At 39.0% G+C, this 23,205-nt stretch overlaps 1 protein-coding gene across 1 annotated transcript; it reads right to left on the bottom strand.

Moving 5' to 3' along the window:
* Nucleotides 1-407: 407 nt before the first annotated feature.
* On the bottom strand, nt 408-22,314 carry LOC149028259 (putative lysine-specific demethylase JMJ16). The gene is given in 14 exon segments (XM_089149636.1): nt 408-1,239; nt 1,782-1,979; nt 4,068-4,171; nt 4,262-5,852; nt 5,962-6,224; nt 9,977-10,217; nt 10,643-10,855; nt 10,945-11,472; nt 11,608-11,685; nt 11,784-11,855; nt 11,974-12,145; nt 12,147-12,178; nt 12,180-12,250; nt 22,064-22,314. Coding segments are annotated over 13 exon segments (3,891 nt in total). The 5' UTR covers nt 12,246-12,250; nt 22,064-22,314; the 3' UTR covers nt 408-906.
* Nucleotides 22,315-23,205: the final 891 nt, after the last annotated feature.

The following is a 23,205-nucleotide window of genomic DNA, read 5'->3' as shown; positions in this document are numbered from 1 at the left end:
AATACAAAAACTCTAGGCTATTGGGTCTCAGTTTAAATAATTCACTAATCTACCATCAAAAAGGTTGGTTGAGTTGACAATGACCAACATAGCTGATTCAAGAATCTGCCTGAACCAACCCTAGAAATCAGGCAATTACCTCCCCCCCCCTCTTTTGAATCCGGGATCAGGCAGAATGGCTCATTCCATTTCATCAAACAATAGTCACCTCTCAAGGTAGTTAAATTTTGGAAGATCTCTTGTACTCTGCCGGTTGAGAAAGGTGACTGCAATAAATTTTCATTCCATATACATGTATTAGATCCTGAAATGAAAAGTATGCTGTTAAGAGCCCATTCCATACTATAAACAACTCTAAAGAGTAATTACTAAGACTTTCCATCTTTGGTCAAGCGTCAAATAGAGACCTGCCTCCAACCTAAATGGACAGTAAACCAAGATACTCATTCCTTTAGCTAAAATTATATATGGGATTCCAGATATGTATCTACAGTCCAAAGCAATCTGAATCACAACAATTTAGTATAACCTATTCTGTATCATCATCATTTCCACATCAAGTCAGTGAAACAAACATAAAATAAATTACGACATCCAGCCTGAACTGTTTAATCCTGGCAAAAGACGAAGGAAATAATTAAACTAGCATTAAGAAAAAATATTTATTACAAAAGAATTAGAATTAGATTGATACATTTATCTATTTTTTCTGTCATTAAAAAATGTGTGCACAGCACACTTCCACTCTCCCCTTCTTAAGGGAGGTGTCCAACGTTCACATGAGCACTAGGACAAATATGGGAGACAAGTATGTCAAACCGCGAGTATCTGAACAATGATACAGTATTTACAAAAATGAACCCAACACATTTGGAAGGGCTTTTCCAAAATTTGAGTAAAAATAAATTATCTTGGCTGCTTCTGAATCTCTCCATCAATGAGCCGAGTTAGGATTTCTCTATCAGCATTCGGTTGTTTGTTGCCTAGTATACTGTACAGTGCATGTAATTCGTCTGGGTTGGCCTTCATAAACAAGCCCCTGAGATCTGTATAATTCCCCATGGTTGAAGGGTTGCTCTCAATTCTATGGGTAGCCTCTTGACTGGTGGGCTCATCCTTGGTCTTCAGGTTGGGATCTACAACAACATTGCCAGGTTGACAGCCAACTGGATTTTGGGTCTGGGACCTGAAACTCCAGTACTCAATACAGACCTGATTTCGGTCAATCGCCTCTATACCCTGTAATAAAAATTAGTATGTAATGAATTGATCAATAGGTATATGCACAAGAATATATGCTAACTACAGAGGATATGTAGCAGCAAGATGCTTAGCCTCCAGGAAGAAGAAAGAGAACAATGGTAGTAACATACATTGAAAACAAGATATGACTGTCTAAAATTTTCATGTTTTGGAAGTTCTATGAAAGCTTTAGTGAAGTTTCTTCTGCACAATATATTGGAAACCTCTTAAATGAAAACTACGAGTAAATTAGATACAATGTATGATGCATTTTCTCCACAAACAAATAGCATTGGGCCGCAGAAGAATGGGCATTTGCCATGCACCTCAGTCACCAAGTTAATTCATTTAGAAGTTAAAATTGGTCTTTTTTTTTTTTTTTTTTTTTTTTGGGGGGGGGGGGGTGTGCCGGCCCTGCCAGGGGTTGGAATTCAAAAAACTATGCCCTTAAGGGACACTGAAAGCAAAGTTGAACGGTGGTCTCTAACTCAAGAATGAGACTGCAAAGCATATGCTCTTCAAGATAAGAAAAGTCTTACCTGAATAATTGATGGAGATAAAAACCCAAACATTTCCAGGCCATTGAGACTTCCAGGGGGTTGCAGAGGGGGGAGCTCCACTCGTCCCATATTATGTAATCTCCTTATCTCTTGGTTCACTCTCTCCCTCACCAATTCCCAGCATTTGGCAGCTGAGAAATGTATGAACACTTCACTGGGGCACTGCTCCACAGTTACCTGAAAAGCCAAAATTTTGAGTCATTCTTCCAATTAGATATGTTTCACATAAAGTAACGATAATTCATTAAAATAAAAGAGCCTTCAGGGTTTTAGGTATTAAAATAGGTGCACATTGGGTTCATGCCAATACAATCAAAATCATGCCTGAACATTGCACCACAGGCCATATCAAAGTAATTCATGCCTTGGTAGTAAAGTTCATGCACACATGTTAAAAGTAAATATCAATGTTAGGGCTGCAACAGGACACAGTTGCACCAGGCTTTTCAAAACCCTGATCCTGACACTAAATACTCTAGTCTGGTCCTGGCCCTGACCTTGACCTTTAAAGGGCCAGGCTGGGATAGGCCGGGCCAGATTAGACACTCAACCGTAACTTGACCTTGACCCTGACCACAAAACAATAAAAAAGAAAAACAAAATGCCCTACTGTTGTCCTACTTTTACCCAACATAAGCTCAAACACTCAACCCTGACGCAGGCCTAACCTGTACCTCAAGGCCAGGGTTTTCAGCCCAAACCTTATTCGGGCTTAGGGCAGGCCAGGACTGGTTCAGGCCATCAGGGCCAAACTTGTCCCCAATCAGTGTTCTACATGTATTTCCATGGAGCTTGTTTTATGAACTATGAACCATGGGTAATGGGCTAGGGCCATCAGGCCAAACTCGCACCCGTAATCAGTTTCTACATGTATTTACATGGAGTTTGTTTTTTGGATTATGAAGCACGGCTAAGTGATCCTACTCACACCGAGTCCAAATCCAAGGTGTTTTGGTCAAATAGGTGGAGTTTTTTAGGAATACAAATAGTCTTGATGACTCTCATTTTCTTTGTTAAATCCAATTTGTCCAAATGGAAAGGGTTCTTGACCACATCATATGCTATTTCTCCACATCAATCATTATCGTTGATTTGCTCTCTGAGTTTCCACAGATTTCAAAAGGATTAACTCAAGTGCTTAAAGGAAAATTCTATAGGACCATCATTCGACTAACTATGATGTATGGTGCAAAGTCTTGGGCTGTTTAAAAGAATCATATAGATAAACTCAGTGTAGCAAAAATGAGATGCTAAGATGGATGAGTGGCAAAATTAGGAAGGATAAAATAATGAATGATCATATTAGAGTTGGTCCGGGAGTAACTCCAATAAGTTATAAGCTACGAGAAAGTCACTTGAGGTGGCACAACCACTTACAAAGGAGGCCTGTAAATGCCCTTCATGGAGAAGTGATATAATCCAGATTGAAGGAATTACAAGATATAGGGGCGGACCTAAGATGATCTTAAGAGAAGTGGTGAGAAAGGTATGCATAGCTTAGGCCTTGTATCTAGGATTGCCTCAAATAGGGCTGATTGGAAGGCAAGAATCCATATAGCCAACCCCTTTTTGTTGTTGTTGAATTTATTAATCCCAAAAATTACTAGAACAAATTCGGTAGGTGGCTGGGATAGTTCTCAACCACAATTTTGGGTGTGATGGAAGAGTTGCCCTGAAATATAGGAAGAATACTCAGTGGGGTTACAAAGATAGAGAGTGCATAAGATTCATAATTTTTTTTTTGGTCACTGGAAGAACCCAAATGCTCTCTTTCAGATTCGTGAAACAACTCACAAATCTTTTTCCTTTTTAAAAGATACAGGATTTTTTATTTTTTTTTTAAAAAATTTACGCTAGAAGATGAAAATCCTTAATAAACAACGTAAGTTATAAGCAAGAATTGGAAGTTTCCGAAAGTAGATAAATTGTGAGGGGGAACTGAAAAGAAAATTTTCAAATATCACTTCTTCCAGTCTGTAAGTAGATATTCTAAGAGTAAGTAAAATCTTTATACATTTGGTAGAGGAGCTCAGAAGCAGCCGAATAACATGTTTACAACTCATTAAGAATTAAGGCTCATTTGATATGGACAATATAATGCAAAGACCACAAGACAAAAGTTCTCAGATGCAAGAAATATTAATCATGAGGAAAACAACAGATTAATAGTCCACAGCATCAATAAATTAAATGTCAAGCTTCTACCTCAAACCTTTATATGCAGAAAAGGTGATCAAACCCAAATGATAAAGAAAGTAGCATTACCATGAAAAGAGGCTTGAGGAGTCCTGCATCAAGGATTTCTGATACATAGAAACACATTTTTGTTGGATCTAGAACACTAATGTACATAACCCGGCTCTTGAATCCTGTAACAAAGAGAACACACATAAAGATAACATATGATTCCTACTTTTTAAATTGAAAAACAGAGAATGCACAGTTGAACCGAAACATACCTCTGGGGAATATGGCATGCCTGTTGCACCATGACTTCCCAGAAAGCACAACCCCAAACTCCAAAATTTCAACATTGCAGTTGATCCTTCGAACCACTTTTGCAATGCGGGGGCCTTTATGATGAAGATATCTGTCAAGGTAATTTGGGACAGAAGATGATGTTATTACTGGCCTTGGCCTGCCAATTGACATTGGGTTGACATGCAATCCCACCTTCTCATCACTATCCCTGGTTGATTTTCCACTTCCGGTAGTATTCGGCTGTGATTGCTGAAGAGAGATCCCAGCTTTTGGGAGTCCAAAGTTTCCAGTTTCCTTGGGAAAGATAGAATCCTGGATGTTTTTACCAGAGGCTGCACTGGTGGAACCACTTTTATTGAAATTAAGATTCTGTTGTAGGGATCCCTGCAGTGTATTTTTCAATATCCTAAAGTTGTACTCTTGGCTTGTTTTTCTTTTTCCATCATCTCCAGCATTGGATGTCGCTTGGCCAGAGATACAATCATCTTTCCCCAGATCAGCTAATAAGTCTATATCCCCTTTACTCATCAGTGTAGCAGATATCTCAGGCGTATCCAGTACTTGATCTCTCTCGTGGATACATGGACTCAACTTATCAGTACAGTTAGTAGTTCTAGAAACTTCCAAGCCCCTTACATTGATGGCTTTCCTTGAGATGAAAGCATGAGGCTCTTCAGCTTCAAAATCCTGAAGTACCACGTTTTTCACATCACAGTCCACTGTAGCCAAGGGGGTCACGTCATTACCCAGGGGAACAAAAGTAGAGTGTGCTGGACTGCCACTAGAATTACCATCTGGTGACTCACCATATGACATGTCTTCTTGAGAGAGCTGACAAAAAGGTGTGCCAAAATTAGAACCTGAAACAAGGCCTTCTGCTTTGCTCAAACAAAAGCTTCGATCTACTGTTGCTTTTTCCTGACCAGTTGCAGTTGAGTAGACATTCTCAGAAGCCAACTGAGCTTCAGACTTCTCTTTCTGTAGTATAATGGCACTAGTGAGATTAGCAGGTGTACTCACCGCAACAACTGCACTTGGTTCTCTAGGTTCTTTTGTGGAAATTACTTGGGGTGCAGGTGTCTTAGTTTCTGCATATGATCTAGAAATAGAATTCGAACCAATCTTGGCAAAATTTACTGCATCATGAAATCTGTGCGCCCTTTGTCCCAATTGTTCTGATGAATGGAGTACTTTATGAGTAAGCCCTGGCAACTGAGATTTATCTTTGCGGACATAGGAGCTCAAAGTCAATCCAAGATGTAGTTTTGCCCATCTATAAATCACACTTAATTTCCCTTCCAAAGCTTCAACTAGAACATCCAATTCACTAATTTCATAACGAAATAGAAAGAATTTGTCACTCCAAGCACAAGAGCAAAACTGTTTTCCATGATTCAAGCATGCATATCTGTCAGGAGAACAATGACAACCCACTGCTGATAGGTGCAGATCATAATGACATATGATGCATTCTCTCTCACTTGTGGCATCAAAGCTGACATCCATCTTCCTTGCTTGTGAAGATGTGCAAAGATATTCCCTCCTTCCCTGTTCTATCTCAACACGTGTCTATGAAAAAGAGAACTTACGTTGTCAACAACCCACCAAAAAATAATAAACAAAATAAACAAAATAAAATAAAGAGAACCTATAAAGATTGTCTTAGGAAAGAGCTTACCTTCAGTGCCTTTGATAAGATCCCATCTTTTCCACAGACATCTTTCCATCTCACATTATCCAATGTGTTTGACCTCAATAATGAAATTTCCCATTGTGCTCGAACTGCCTCATTGGCTGCCCCAAGCAACAGCTTATCATGGGAAATGGATGTCTTTCGCCCCTGCTCACGGTATAGTTCTACAGCATTTTGCCCATGAGGTAACCAGTCGACAGGAGCAACATTTACTGCCTCAGCACAGTTAAAACCACAATTAAACCCCCCTCCTAAAAACCACACAAAAGAGAAAAAAAAAACCACCACCCCCACCCCACCACAAAAAAAAAAAACCCCCCCCCCCACAAAAAAAAAGAAGGAAAAAATTTTTGGCCCCCCCCCCCCAAAAAAAAAAAAAAAAATATTTAAATATATTTTTTTTTTTAACCCTCCTTGCCCCCCCCCCCTACCCCCCCCCGGGTTTTGCTGCCGGTCCCAAGCCCGGGTAAAGGAGGAGGGTTGGTGCGTCAGGTCGGCAGCCGGCACCGGAAAATATCTAGCCAAACCTTTTTTCATGGATTCGACCTTATATGATAAAAGCTATGCTAGGGCGTTCCCCGACAAAAGAAGCGACGCGCTACACTATGGCCCGGGTGTAGTGATAAGTGGGCAAGGGTTAGCTAGGGCGTCCCCTGTAAGCGACGTGTCGCATCGGCGCCCGGATGCGGTGATAAGTAGGCAAGGGTTCCCGCGCCGTGGACGAGTGCGGGTAAAGAAGCTAGTCCATAAGCGTAGGATTAGATTGGCATCTTGGAACATAGGATCTTTAACTGGAAAGAGCTTAGAATTGATTGATGTTATGAGGAGAAGAAGGATTAATGTAGCTTGCATCCAAGAGACTAGATGGAGGGGTAAAAAAGCCAAAGAGTTGGATGACTTTAAACTTTGGTATACTGGGGATAAAACAAATAAAAATGGAGTGGGTATAATAGTGGATAAAGATTTAAAAAATGATGTGGTGGATGTTAAAAGAGTGGGTGATAGGATTATTGCTATCAAGCTGGTAATGGAGAAAGAATGCATAAATATAATTTGTGCATATGCACCTCAAGTAGGATTAGATGAAAGTCTAAAGCTAGAATTTTGGGAAAGTATGGATGGATTAATGCAAGGAATTCGTCAAGGAGAAAAGATTATCATAGGAGGTGATTTAAATGGACATATTGGAAAAGATCAAAGAGGATATGAGAGTGTTCACGGAGGATATGGTTTTGGAGAAGGGAATGAGGAGGGGATTTCAATTTTGGATTTTGCTACTGCTTTTGATCTATCTATATTAAATACTTACTTCAAAAAGAGAGATGAACATTTAATTACTTTCAAAAGTGGACAGCATAGAAGCCAAATAGATTTCTTCCTAACTAGAAGGACTGATAGATTGTTGTGCAAGGATTGCAAGGTGATACCGGGGGAAAGCTTAACTCGCACAACATAGACTTGTGGTCTTGGATATGTGCTTAGTCCCAAGAACACATAAAAGGTCCAAGGTAAACTATCCTAATAAGATGGTGGAATTTGAAAGGAGAGTACTCTAAATCCTTCATTAATGAAGTAGTCAAACAAGGAAAATGGGATTTTAAAGGGGATACCAATGCAATGTGGAATGAGATGGCTATGTGTATTAAGAAGGTGGCTAAAGATGTTCTAGGTGAATCAAAAGGAAAGACTCATTCTTATAGAGAGACGTGGTGGTGGGATAGTGAGGTTCAAGTTGCCATTAGGAATAAAAAAGCTAGTTTTAAGGCATGGCAAAGAACTAAAGATGTTGAGGATCTTCATAGGTATAGGTTGGATAGAAATGAAGCTAAGAAAATTGCAGGAAAAGCAAGGGAAAGGAAATATGAAGAGTTGTATAATAAATTGGGCACAAAGGAAGGGGGAAAAATCTATTTATAAGATAGCTAAGATGAGGGATAGGAAGAGTAGAGATCTTGACCATGTTAGATGTATTAAAAATGGAGATGGTAAAGTATTAGTTTGTGAGGAGGATATTAAGAAAAGATGGGAAACCTATTTCTCTAGTTTACTAAATGAGCATTCTTCAAGCACTTATGTTTCGGACGATTACACTTTTCACCAAGGCACCAAGGTCCGAACTTATATACGTAGAATTTCGATGTCCGAAGTAAAAGAAGCTTTAAGGAGGATGAAACTCGCAAGACACAAGGTCCCGATGAAATCCCAATTGAAGTATGGAAGAGCTTAGGAACCCATGGACTAGTTTGGTTGACTAAGTTGTTTAATAAGATTATGAGCACAGGGAAAATGCCAAATGATTGGAGGAGAAGTGTTGTGGTTCCAATTTACAAAAATAAAGGAGATATTCAAAGTTGTAATAACTATAGGGGCATTAAATTGATGAGCCATACGATGAAATTATGGGAGAGAATAATTGAAACCCGTTTGAGACACTTAACTACGATTACGGAGAACCAATTTGGGTTTATGCCAGAAGATCTACAACGGAGGCTATTTACTTAATTAGGAGACTTATGGAAAGGTATAGAGAATGTAGGAAAGATCTTCATATGGTATTTATTGACCTAGAAAAAGCTTATGATAGAGTCCCTAGAGCGTTAATTTGGCAAGTACTAGAGAAAAGAAGTGTTGCAAGTAAATATATAGATATAGTTAAGGATATGTATGATGGTTCGGTGACTAGTGTTAGAACAAAGTGGGGGACAAGGTAATGAATTCCCGATAACAGTTGGGCTACATCAAGGGTCAACTTTAAGCCCATATCTATTTGCACCGGGTAATGGACGAATTAACCAAAGACATTCAAGATGAGGTCCCCCGGTGTATGCTTTTTGTGGATGATATTGTGTTGATTGATGAGACCCAAGTGGGGATTAATACCAAATTAGAATCATGGAGATTAGCTTTGGAATCAAAAGGCTTTAAACTTAGTAGATCGAAGACAGAATATTTAGTTTGTAACTTTAGTCATGATCGGCCGATGATGAGGTGGTGATACTTGACGATAAAGAGATTTCTCGAGTGATTGTTTTAGGTACCTAGGTTCAATCATAAGTAAAAGAGGTGATTTGGAAGATGAGGTTTCCCAAAGAATTAAAATAGGGTGGATGAAGTGGAGAGGTGCGTCCGGGGTCTTATGTGATCGGCGTATTCCATTAAAGCTTAAAGGAAAATTTTATAGGACCGTTGTTCGACCAGCTATGATGTACGGTGCAGAGTGTTGGGCTGTTAAAAAGAATCATATAGATAAACTCGGTAGCAGAAATGAGGATGCTAAGATGGATGAGTGGCAAAACTAGGATGGATAAGATAAGAAACGATCATATTAGAGTTGGGCTGGGAGTTGCTCCCATAAGTGATAAGCTTAGAGAAAGTCGTTTGAGGTGGCACGGCCACGTTCAACGGAGACCTATAAATGCTCCTGTACGGAGAAGTGATATAATCCATATTGAAGGAACTAGAAGAGCTAGGGGTAGACCTAAGATAACCTTAGGAGAAGTGGTGAGAAAGGATATGTATAGCTTAGGCCTTGTATCTAGCATGGCCTCGAATAGAACTGATTGGAGGGCAAGAATCCATGTAGCCGACCCCATTTAGTTGGGACAAGGCTTATTGTTGTTGTTGTTGTTGTTGTTTGGCCCGCCCCCGGGGGGGAGAAAAAAATTTGTGGTTAGTAGAAGTTTGTTTCCGGGACAAAAAAAAAAGTTAAAATTAAAATAAAAAAAAAAATTTTTTTTTTTTTTAAGAAGTTAACCATGTTAAGTAGTAATGATTAGAAACGCGGGGGGAAAAATTTAATTTATTAAAGAATTTTGTTGAAAAAAAAAGATAAATTAAATTAAAAAAAATTTTTTTTTTGTTGAGAGTTTTGTTGTGTTGTTGAAAATCAAAAGTTCAAAACTCAAATGTTGCACCAGGAATTCATGAATGGTTAAGGACTAGGAATGGACGGCTGTTCCTGGACAGCAACAAAATTCGCACAGGCATATGGCAGAGGGTTAATGTTCTGCACACAATTCATGCTGTAAAAAATGATGTATCCTTGTCACAGGTAAGTATAATATGATTTCATTACTGACCAACTTATGAAGTAAATCAGGCTGTTCTCTAAACAAGTCAGGCAAATGTTTCTTCATGGCTGCCTCCAATTTGAGAGCATCCCTTCCCGGCACACCATACCACATTTTTGGAGCACCCCAATGCATGTAATTTAGTGAGTAAAAGTGATGGTCCTCAACATGCTGTTACACAAAAATAAACAAAGAGAGAGGGAAAGAGTTAGTATTAACAGCTACCAATATCAACCTACATTTATTTGTTTCAAAAGACGCAATCTCTACCAACAAAAGCAGAATGGCACACAAATACTGACAAGAAAAGTATTTCATGAGATTCAGGTATGTGGGAAAAGCTCAAGGAATCAAATCAGTCATTTGATTATTCCATGGAAAATCTATGAAGATTATGTGGGGGGGGGGGGGAATTCAAGGATCATTCAGTCATTCGATCATTCCGTGGAAAATTTATGACGATAAGAACCTTTCAGACTTATCTACGATGACAAGACCATATTCCTACTTACAAGAATGAGACACTGGACTAGAACACCAAAAGTATATGCGTTATTCAGACTAAATAAATGGAGGAAGTCTTTTTTTTATCTTACCCAACAAAATGATGAAAAGCACATCCCTATGTAAACCCAAGGAACAAGAACACCCGAAATATCACTGCCTTCAAAAGAGAGAACAGACCCTTGAAGCCTAGGGAAATTGTTCAAGTTCCAGCCTGATTTTGAATATTTGTCCTCACAATCAAGGGACCCCTTGGGGAACCCACTGCCAAAGAGTCCAGTTTCCAGATCAGCCCCGTATAGAACCTACACAAACAGAGCAGAAAAATAAAGAAATTATCTGACAAAAAACTATAGAAGGAAAAATGGACAAAAAACCTATAGTCATATCATACCTCAATCTCTTCAGTTGGCTTCTCAACCAGCCGCCAATATTCACCCTCAATATCTTCAACAGATGGTTCCTTCTTCTGGCGAGGCATGTGCTGAGTGTCCCCTGAATTTATATTTATGTCAGGCTCCCAAAAATACTGCCCCTTGAAATCATCTGCATATTTCTGAAAAGTTTCAAGAGTGAACTCAGGACCAGGTTCAAAGCCAAATTCCTCAGCCTCATAGCAACCAAATTTTTCAGGACTCATGCCCTCTCCATTAGCAATCCCAGAATCCACTCCCATCTTCATGCATTTTCTCCTTTTTCTCCTCATATTACCAGAACCCCTAGACGTCTTTTTCATTGGAGCCCGATTTTGGAGCTTGTCAATTTTCTGAATACGGGTAACAAATTTATAAACTTCCCATTTATTCTTGTCCTTCAAGGGGCAAGGAGGTTTCCAGGAAGGAGGGGGAACAATGCGGCAAATTCCATACAGCTCTGCTCTTGGACGTATACTTGCAATATACTTCAGTGTATCTTTGAATTCCTGAGGAAGAGTTTCAAAACTCCTTCAGCAGATTTTAAAACTTGCTTTATATGGAGTAGTAACAATAATAAAGAAGAAGAGGAGAAAAAACCAATTGACACACATAAAATTCAAATTTTCAAGTGGAAGGAAGACCTCTTCTGTTGGGTAGAATACAGGTGCTTGCTCAAGAACAGGTTTGTGTGCATCTTCAGGATGCCATCTTGCCATAACCTGTTCATATGCTACCATATTAGCTACATGAAATGCAGATATGAAGGTCCTCAACATTATGATATTACAATAGGTGCACATATATCAAGAAACCCAACCTTTTGGCAGTTATTACAATCTAAACATCCACGAATAACACCTCTAGGAAGCACAGGTTGTGGAGGTTGATTCTGCAGTAGAATGAATAACAAGAGAGAGGAATACATCAGTCTTGAAATCCCAACACATAACCACTGTCAATACCTAAAATCAGGGTTCAGTGAAACAATAACATTAACGACAATCTACCTTATCAAACTGTTCACAGTCAAACTCCTCTGAGCTGTCATTTAATTGACTGTAGTTTATCCATGGCCTACGCCTAAGGTTCCTCGTGATCTTCAAGTCATCAGTAATGTCACCCTTGGTATCCATCTGCACCATCCGTGGCTCAGACACCACAGAAGAGGCCAAGCAACTCATCTTCTACTCTCTTTAGGGTGAATGATGTAAGGAGCACAAAAACCAGGTGTAACAGTCAAGTCAGCTTTTCCTTCTCTAATTGCATATTCTGTCCCCATTTATACTGCAAAACATAAGGGGGGGGGGGGAAGTAGAACAAAGTATCAATCCAATTGTCTATTAGAAAACATAAGTATGACTTGATAATTAATATTCTGAGAAGACATTCAAGTACTAAGATTTATTAACCTTATGAACAAAACATATGGAAGTTTGAAGTATGCCATATTTCCCTTCTACCTCAGACTGTCTCAAAGTTGTCTCAGGAGATGCAGCTATAAGTTGAGACTAGCAGTCAACTACAGAAGATGCTCCAATCTGAAATGTTCCAGATAATGAATGGCCAATAAGGAATTGTCTTATGAAAAGAAGATGAAACTATAAGCAGGCAGGTCTTCTATCCACATGCGTAGAAGTAAACATGATTTCACACTTAAACGTGATGTAAGGGCCTGTTTGGTTACTTGAGTTTAGAGATTTCAAATCTATAGATTTCAAATTTATGGAGTTATGGTTCATTAAATTAACTCTTTGGTTAGCCTGAATCTTTGGAATGAAATCTGTAGATTCATCCTAAAAAAAATCTATGGAGTCATGGTTCAAATGTATAGCACTTTTATAATAGGAAAGAAATCTCTAGATTTCACCTCACACCCATAAATCTACAGATTCACGTTTTTAGTGTAAAAATTTGAATCCCTAGATTTCATGAATTCATAGATTCACACAACCAAATGGGTATAAATCTCCCATTTGTGAATCCAAAGATTTGCAATCTCTGGATTCATGTAACCAAACAAGCCCTAAGAAAATCTTAATATTCATCAATGAATCCATTAATTGTATCAGAAAGAGGCTTCCAATTATTCCAGTAAACAAGATGGCTAAGAGATGGTCCAACGACCCTAGTTTTTATCCTCAATTCCCTCAAGCATAGAGTATGAGTAAATCTTCACCACCTCTTCAGCTTGGAACCCCCTCCCCTCCTGTCCCTTGGGCTCCATTAGTCTGGTTCAAAGGCCATATTCCTCGCCACTCCCTCACCCTTTGGAGAACTCTCAACCTTGCCCTCCCCACCCAAACCTTCCTCATCAGTCGCCACATTCAGGTAAACCCTAACTGCATCTTCTATGGTATGGGTATTGAGGATCTAGACCACTAATTCTTCTCGCCCCTTCTCCCGTTCCCTTAGGACTCTAGCCCTCTCTTGGCCTTGGTCGAGGCTTACTTACGGCATTGCTCGTGATTGGAAGTGGATCTTGAGAATCTGTTCGGGATCCTCTATTTGTCACCAAGTTGGTAAGCTAGTATTTGGAGCTATAATCTACCACTTGTGGTTGGAGTGCAACCTTAGGAGATGGACCTCCAAATCCCGTTCTTTGAACTTGATTTGGAAGGCTGTCTGTTTTGATGTATCTTCCAGGCTTTCTTCTATCCCCCACCCTCCTGTTATTGATTCCCCAAGGACTAGGCTTATTGTTAGCTCCTGGGGTCTCTCCTCTCCTTTCCAGTCTCCTTCTTAATTGGCTCCCCCCCCCTTTCCTGCCCCCTCTTCTTTGTATCTTCTTTTAGTTTATATTATTAATTCACCCAAAAAAAAAAAGATGGCTATAGAGATGGTCAACTATAGAATTCCAAATATATTCACTTAATTGATTGAAGTGATTTACTAGCTTTAGCAATCCACTATGTCTTGAATTCTAACAACCTATGTTTATGAATATGGTAAACTAACATTGGTATTTCATCAGTTCAACTCATTATAACATTACAGGAAAGATAGATCCGGAGTCTTGAAGTAATAAGAAAACCCAATAGACTTTACCAATTCAATTGGAAACTTTGATTCTCCCTCACAATGAAATAGCTACAGAGTTTTTGCATATATTATGCAACAGCATCAAAGAAGAATCTATTCAATAGCAAGCCATTTATAACTTAATTCACATACTTGTTACAACAAACCTAAAACCAAGTTCTTGAAGCTTAAAGTTCTTAAGGAAAAAACAAAGAACTTAGACTAAACAAGTACTTCACTTCTGTTAATAGGTTTGCCAAATGGTAAGAATAAGACAGACCAGTGATCTCTGAAATAGCCAAACTATGATAGGATGGCTGGCTGCGTGCACACTAATAAATATTAAATTTTAATTTTATATTAGGTTAAGCACTATTTCTCGTGTTTATTATTATACCAAATACCATCTAGATAATACTAGATGCTATAGATTTTTTGCAAATTATCCAGCACATATAAATCTGCATCAAATAAGTACTACCTGACACATTAGATTCAACATTGCATACTGTCCAGATTGTGAATTTGATCAAAATCAATGTGTGACTCCGAAATCATTGGGTAGGTGGTAAGAATAAAACAGACCAATTATTTCTGAAATAGTCACATTGGTACATAATTGAAGATGTCAACTCATGTTATTTCACGATCATAATTAACACTTATTAATACAAGCCTAAAATCAAGTACCTGAAGCTTTAAGTTTTAAATTCTAAAATATACAAAAAGGATTAAAAAGAATCTTAGGCTTCATAAAACCTAAATCTTCACTTCTGTTAAGAGGTTCCCAGAGGAGTATGAATAAAATGGATCAATTAAAACAGAAACAGTAACACATTGATATGTCATGGTTTGTAGCATCCCCCATGCCCCTAAATAATATATACAATATTTTATAATATGGGTGCAAGGCACAATTGCCTATAGGGAATTATTATGTAATACCCCATATAGGACATTTCCATTTTCTTGAACCCGATTTTAGGGTTAAGGTTTCTCAGATGAAATCCCTAAAATTAAGGGTTCACCCAAAATCTTCCAGCAACTAATTCTATAAAATTCTATGGGAGGGTTTGGGTTCACTTTGAGATGGCTCAAAATGCCTGGATAACCTATGGGGAGGTATGGATGCAAAAGGATGAGAGAAATATTGTTTAACTTGGGTTGGGGGAGGTTTAGGATGCTTGTGGATCTCTACAGAAATGATGGAAGGGTCCTGGATGGTAAAGGATTGGGATATTTGTGGATCTATAAAGAATTTATGGGAGGGTCCTGGAAAGGGTTAGGGTTTTAATAAAATTACTTGGGAGGTGGTGGGGCGATCAGCCTTTACCTAAAATTAATTGGGAAGGGAAGGGAAGTCTATGATTGGGTATAGGAAGGGTTTGGGATACCCAAAGGGAAATGGGAGGGAAATAGTTTAGTTATTTGGAGATAGATGGAAAGACATGGGCTGTTATAGGGTGAGCTAAAATTATCTAGGAAGGGGTAGGAAGCTTGTCGTTTGGGTAGAAAGGGGAAGGGAAGTTTGTGATTAAGGAAGGAAGAGGGGTAGGGGTCTTGCGGTTAGGGGGTTGGGTGGTCCTTGCTATCTTCTTTCTCCTTTCTTCTTTATTTTCTTTCTTTTCTTTTCCTTCTTTCTTTTCTTTCTTCTCTTTGCTTTTCTGTTTTTCTTTTCTTGTAATTCTGCCACAAGAAACAGAAAAAAGGGGGAAGAGGGGGTATCACAAGAAAGAGAGGTGGGGCAATGGGCTGCAGAGGTGAGGAGAGGGGCTGCGATGGAGGGGATGGGGCTGGAGTACGTCTGCAATGAAGGGGGAGGAGGGGCTAGGGTGGGGTTGTACTTACTTGAAGGTTGCTGAAAATTGAATAAGACTGCTGGTTTGCTGAAGAATGACTGCTGCAATTGAATCAAGACACCAAAAATTTGCCGTGGCCCGCCAAAGAGAACCACATCCTGTTTGGCACAAAGTAATCTTCAATCTTTATTCAATGCAATCTAAAGTTTACAACCATAAACTGGCTTATATATAGCCTTACATCAAAAAGAAAGAACTCTAACTGAACTCAACTAAAACTTAGAAACCAACTTAACTAGGGTTTCTTTTATAACTTAGGATACCCTGTTTACAACTAAATAATAACCACATAAACTAAAGGAACTCTTCTTGAAATAAAAGACTAACTTATCTATAAGAGTCCTACTTTAAAGAAAGACTCCTAAGAACTCAAAAACTCAACAAACAAATCAAACTAAGACTTTTACATTAAATTAGACTCTGAAAATTAAGTTTAAAATTCTGAAATTAAATTCCAGCAGATAATCAGGGCTGAAATTGACGAAAATACCCCTCTTTGAGGCTTTGGCCAGCCCTAGGTGAGCCACTTTGGAGTGGCCCTGGGGCCCACTCCAAGGTTTCAACCAGAGGGTGGACCCTTGTTCACATCAATAGTGCTGTGTGAAGTAGCCTCAAATGAACAAGGGCCAATTTTTTACAGATCTTTTGAGAGAGCTAACACATATAGAGTGGATACTTTTTCTTTAGTTCTCTAAGGCATATAGAGTGGATACGTCCACCATTAGGGGAAAAGTAATAGATTATGGCCATATGGTCAAAAGTAAAGCACTTTTAAATGATATCTAGGATATCAAGGATACTTAATCCATTCCATGGGAGATATAGAATACATTCCTTGAGATGGGAAACTAGGGTCTATGGGTATCGGAATGGGCTGAAACTTGGATAAAATGTAGGTAATGACATAGGGGTACGATCCTCCAAATTTGAGATATACCTAACGGTTAGATAGGTGTAGATCTGACCTTGGATTTTGGGTACATTGAGAAGTCTTAACATTTTAGAAAATTTACAGAAAAGAAAAGGGTGATATGAAAGGGGGATGCGGTGTGGGCTGCCAGATGCTTGGATGGGAGCCCTACAAAGCTCTGGAGTGAATGGAATGGCTTCTTGAAAACTGTCTATTCAAACATAAAAAGGATTTGGCTTGATGCACCAAGAACCTTAGGGAATACTCAACTCTTAGACCTTTTTTGACCAAAGTCAACATAAACCAATAGTTGCAGTAGCAAACACAAAAAAGGGACACAAATATGAGAAATATTATTATAATCAAAACAGTAACCTTCCATCAAATAGGATAGGCTACTTATAAAAAATGACCATGTGATGAAAACCCAAATTTAGGATTAGAGGTAGTACGGTAACTTCCCTAAGTCTAAAGGCTGCCCAGGAATTCCAGCAAAGAAGAATGATTGTCCTAGGGTTGGTAGGGGATTTTATTACTCTAAAACCCTGCTATAATGTAATTTCAGTTCTGAAATTAACAAAAAATAGAAAACTAGGGTTTAGAGCATTTCGGCTAGGGTGGGAGAAGAGCTGGGCTATCCTGCCCTGTGTTTCAGACCTTGAGTTAATGGTTCTGGAACAGGGGAGGGTCTGAATTGCAACAGAGTTAGGTTTCAGATTCCAGAAGTTCTCTAATAAGTTGCAGAAATTTCAGAATCTCTTCTGTTTCTCTAATTTCTGCCAAACAAAGAACTAAATGGAGAGAGGGAGGGTTTTAGGACCCACAGGGGTGCACAGGCTAGGGAAGGGGAGCAGTAGGGTCGCAGGAAAGTGGAAAGGATGCCAAGGGGTCTGAAGCAGCAAGGGAGAAGGGTTCTAGGGCCTGTGGAGGTCCGGGAATTGGGGGTTCTGTTGTGCGCAGAACATGGGAAAGTGACCAGGGGGGAGCAATTCAGAGGGAAGGAGATCTCTGTTTACTTACTTGGACTGCTGTGAATGAGTGACGGCTACTTAATGAATGCTTGTAGACTGCTGGAATGAAGAAGAAGAATTGATCTTGAACAAACTTTACTCAACCAGGGCAACCCCAACTAGGAAACCCTGATCCTCAAACCTAATCAACTTTATTAATCATCAAAACTAAAGAATTACAAAGACTACTTGGCTATTTATAGCCCTTACAAGGAAAGAAGAACTTGACTCAAACTCAATTAAGACTTAGAGACCAACTTAACTACCAACAAAATAAAAGACTGACTTATCTATAAGAGTCCTCCTTAGGAAAAGACTCCCTACCTAAAAAAACCACAACCACATGGTAAAGATAAGTTCTAATCAAAAGCAAACTCCTAAAATCTAAGAACTCTTCTTGTAAAGAGTCCTATCTAATCCACAACTTAACTAGTGGAAACCCACTCAAACAGAACTTAACTAAGAATTAAAATGGATTGGTACTCTTTCATAACTCACAAAATACTAACCTGCATAAAAAATAAAAAAATAAAATAAAAAAAATAGATCCATAACCCTAGGATCAAGGGAACCAGACCCATCTTGAGCCCTTAAAGTGCTGAAAAATGACCAAGATGCCCTGGAATGGGGTCCGGCTAGCATGTTTACGTGGTTTCTTGTGGCCCACTTTGGGGTTCAGCCAGGGGGGTCTCTGTGTTCACATTACCATGAATTCAAATGGGAATAGAACTCCTAGCAAACAAATAAAGTAGTTCTATTTGAACTGAAGTTCCCAACTGACTTAGATCACCTTAGGCATCGTAAACTATAATAAATAAATATATATATATATATATAAGAATGGACTACTCTGCTTTTAAAACTTAAATTGGGTAGATTTACATAATTAGACCGTTGTCGCCACCCTTCTGCCTCCTCTCTAGACCATACACCACCCTAGCCACCACACCGCCACCCTCTAGGACCCCCCACCCCAACTATTTTGCTAGCCTTCCACCACCATTGTTAGCCTTCAGGGACACTTTCTCCTTCATGGGCTAGTACAAAAGCCTTCCCTTGCCTTCCTCTTTGCCTTTCATTTGGTGGTGGACACTTTTCCCCACCAGGAGTTGTCTATTCTCTTTTTATGCCTTGTCATTTTTGTTGTTAAAGACTCTGCAGTAATTTTTCTGATTGGTCTCCTCTAGGTTATTTTTGGAACCACCCCCCCTTCTTTCAAAGACACTTACAGGATCTTCAAAAGTGGAGACTGATGCTACCTCACCCGTAAGGCGTGAATGCAACTGTCCGTCGTCTCACCATAATTCTACTTAATATGCAGAATTATTTATTATGGTCCCGCTCCTGTTCTCCATTGTTAGTTTTCTTCTCGGCACCTCTAAGAATTCTGAAACTATTGGTGTTGGCCAAGATAAGTGGGAGAATGATGAGTACTTGGTCATGGGATCCTTAATTCTATTGATCCCATAATTGCAAAAGGCTACACTTCTTCTCTTCAAGATACACTGCAAAATTCATCCTCAGTAGGGGTTATCTCTTTCTCAATGCTACAACACCATACATGGTTATTGGCAAACAATGGATTTTTATGGCGTTTACTCCAACTTCTAATGTAGATGCTAATTTCTGTTGTAGATGGTTAGACAAGCTAGAGGTGTATAATTTTCTTGATGCCTTAACAATGGAGTACAATAAGTTAATTGTTCATGTTTTACCAAGGTATCCTTTTTGTCTATGGAGCAAGTCTATGCCATTCTCGACTCAATTGATAGTCATCATAGTGCCATAGTGCAATACTATTCCTATGGAATTGAATGTAACCCAAATATCCAAGGTTCTGAGATTTGAGATAAAACCCTGAAATTGGGTCACCCCAAGATCCTCTCCTTGTGAACCAGCAAACAAATAACCAATCATAGTAGTTTGTGGATTGTGTGGAATGGGATTGGGAAAAATTAGGGTTTTAACAATACCCCAAAATGGGATGGGATAATGGGAAAGTTAGGCTTTTGTGATGGAATTAGGAAAAATTAGGGCTCACCAATAATTAGATGGGTTGGGTGAATTTGAGAAAATAATAATTCCACTATGGGATAAAATAAGATTTGAGAATGGAATGGGGATAGGGAAAGCCTGAAGTTATAGGGGCGAATTGGGGCTAGGGTCTTGTGGCAAAGGGGGGAAAAGGGATTGGGAAGCTTGCGGTTGGATCTGGGATAGGTTTAGGGATGAATGGCTTGAGAATAGGTGGCTGTCACTAAAGTTATTGGATGATTCTTGAACTTCTTTTCTCTATTTTCTTGCCTTTCTTGATCTTCCTTGATGTTTCTTGAAATTCTTGCTTTCTTTTCCTTCTTTTCTTTTCTTCTTTTTTTCTTCCTTTTTTTTTTTCCAGAAATTCTGCACTTGTGTTTCTCGGCTGCCGCAAGTTAAAGAAGGGGAAAAGAAGAAGAAAAAGAGGAGGGGGAAGGTATGGGATGGGATGGACTACAGATTTAGGGGGAGGGTCCTAAAGGTGTCACGTGTTAGGGAAGGGGGCTGGGTGCGTCTGCGATGGGGGAAAGGTAGCTGGAATTTCCAGAACTAAGGTGAAAGTGGTGGGGAAGGCTTGCAGGTGAGAGAGAAGAGGGAAGAAGGGTCAAGGAAGGGTGCTGTGAACTAGGGAAGGGGGAAGAGAGGCTGGAATGAGGAAGGGGGGGCTGTACTTGATTGAGGAAGAAGGCTGCTGTTTGTGTTGAATGACTACTGTAGTTTGAAGAACACTCAAAGAAGATAACTCTCTCAAATTCCGCCGTGGCCCTCCCGAGAAAACCACAACCTGGATTTCTTCCAAACTCAAATTTGTATTCAATTCAACTTGACAATTACATAGCTGGAGAGCTTTATTTATAGCCTCAAATAAGAAATAGAAAATGGCTCTAAGTTGGAAAACCAACTAGAACTCTAATTGGCTTATCCAACAAACTCAACTACTAAGTTTGACATCAAAAAACTCTATATCTATCTCCAAAGGACTCCAATCCAAATTCTAAGAGTAAATATGAAGTCCTAAAAATAAGAAGATTAAAGTAGACTCAAATTGTGGGATCCCAACCTAACTCGGAATCTCAACTAAACAAGGACTCTCACATATCTTGCAAAATAATAATCAGAAAAATAAAATAAAATTAGATCTACAACCCATACAACACTTTGGACTCAATGGACTTAACCTCAGACACCCAAAATTTGTCAAAATGGACCAAAATACTCCTGGATCGAATTAGGGGTCCTAGGGTTTGGGGAAGCAACCCTAGGCCCTATAGAATCCCTGGAAATGAGTTACATAAAAACTGCTCTGCTCTTGTTACCAACCAGACACTTGCTACCTGTGGGGACTCTATTTCAGCCTCTATGCTTCATGTGCCTAATATCGCTAGTTATGCTCACCCTCCTATATGTAAGTGCAATTACTATGGCCAGGAGCACCAGACTCGTGAGCACTACTGGAAGCTTCATGGTCACCCTTCAACCAACTACCCCAAAACCCTAAAACCTCAACTTTTTCAATAACATACTTCTACCCGTCCAACTTGTTTCAAAGTTGACTTATTTCGTTATTCCATATACACCCAACCACACTTGGGTCGAGTTGGCATCTAAAATCCTATTTGAGAAAACCCTACTCAAAACCATGACCATCATTCCAACAAAATTTATACCAATCTCCACTTCAAATGATAATCATCTTAACCATTCTATTCTATAAGAAATTTTTTCACCCTCATTGTTTACCGTTAAAACCAAGTCTAACCATAACCATTTGAATTGGTTCTTGAGAGATCTTGTTACTTGGTAGAAGCCTGTTGGCCCTTAAAGAACCTCTTCAATTTAGGGCTACATCATTGTTGGGTCTAACCTTCAAGAGCTTGGTTTTAGGTTTGTGTCAATAAGTGAGTGAATTATGATAAAGTTGGAATCTTCAATTATTTTGCATTGTATACGTAACTATTATAAAAATAATTGGACTACCTAAAGAATAACCTGTGAAGTAGTCACACATTGATCAAGATCTGAAAAATATTGTGATGTTGAATCTGATGTGTTGGGTAGTACTACTGCATGCGAATTTATATGTTATGGATATTGCAATTCAGAATCTACAGTAGCTGTGTACCAAAACTAGGAAGAAACTAAATCTGAGTAGAACATTAAAATATAGAAATACCGAAACTGAGAGGAGATCTAACGCCATAGCTGATGGCAGCAACCAAAATCGCTCATCTACTGTAAGGAAAGGAAAACTGATTTAAAGGATTACCTTCAGACCTTGAGGGGGAAAGTAGTCTCCAGTCTAGTAAGATTCCAGTTTAGCCTAGAACGGTAGAATTTCTTCAATGAAGAAGAACCCTAAATTTAAAGAGGTGATGTAACGAAAACTTAGAAACCAATTAAAACAAGGAAAGGAGACCGAATACAACTAGGAGACAAACTAATTATTTTTAACCCAAAAAGGGAAATATAAAACAAGGCCCAAGAATATCTCACAGAAAGTTTAAAACGTTTACGAACCCTAACCTAATAAGTATAGATTGATGGAAAATAGCGACGTATACCGAATTAATCATAAACGACAGATGCATGATCTGAGGGAGATAATCATCAAGAATATATATAAGTAATTTCATGTCACGTTCATCACCGAGGTTATATGTTTACACAAAAACGCGAGTAATTGGTGAGATTTTGGAATCTCACCTTGAGATTTAGATAAAGCTTCAACAGTCCTTCACAAATTAAGAGTCAGAATTTTGCTAATTTGGTCAACTGCGCCAATATCTCCTATCAGTTCAAAACCTACGCAAGCCCTCTTTCGTCCATGTGATTCTCTTCTCCGCCAATAGGGGCAGAGATGTCTTTTCGTCTATGTTATTCTCTTTTTCTCCAATAAGGGTAGAGATGTCATTTGCAACACTCTGAACACGATTTTCATTTTTCTTTGAGCAAATTGTACCGGCACCTCAAAATAGAGGCCTTATTAAAGCATTGGCTCCCCGATTTAAGTTTAAAAAAACACCTAACTCATGTTCCATACTTCCATTAGAAAGGTTAGTGTCCAAATATAAAAGTGCAATTATGTCCATTCTACCTTTCCTCTCTGTTTCTCAATCCTGCGCTATAGAATTTCCTGGCGAACAAAAGCTGGAAAGAGAAATCGAAAACTAGAGAAAAGAGAAGCAGTTACAGAAATGAGGAGGAAGAAGCTTTAGAGGTTGAACCTTAATTCCCGCCTCTGTTCCGGTAATTGTAGTGTCGCCCAAGCCCAGGACTCAACCCCTACAACTAGGTCGGCTATAAAATTGCTTAATTCCCACATTGCTCCGATCATAGAACAAAATTATGTCGAAACTTGCGAAATTTCAACAAAATTTTCTCATTTTGGGAATCTTGAAACAAAAATCT

The sequence above is a fragment of the Hakea prostrata genome, chromosome 1 (assembly GCF_041222555.1).
Source record: "Hakea prostrata isolate BN-2017 chromosome 1, UWA_Hpros_2, whole genome shotgun sequence".
NCBI classification, from domain to species: Eukaryota; Viridiplantae; Streptophyta; class Magnoliopsida; order Proteales; family Proteaceae; genus Hakea; species Hakea prostrata.
This window is presented reverse-complemented; position numbering and strand designations above follow the sequence as displayed.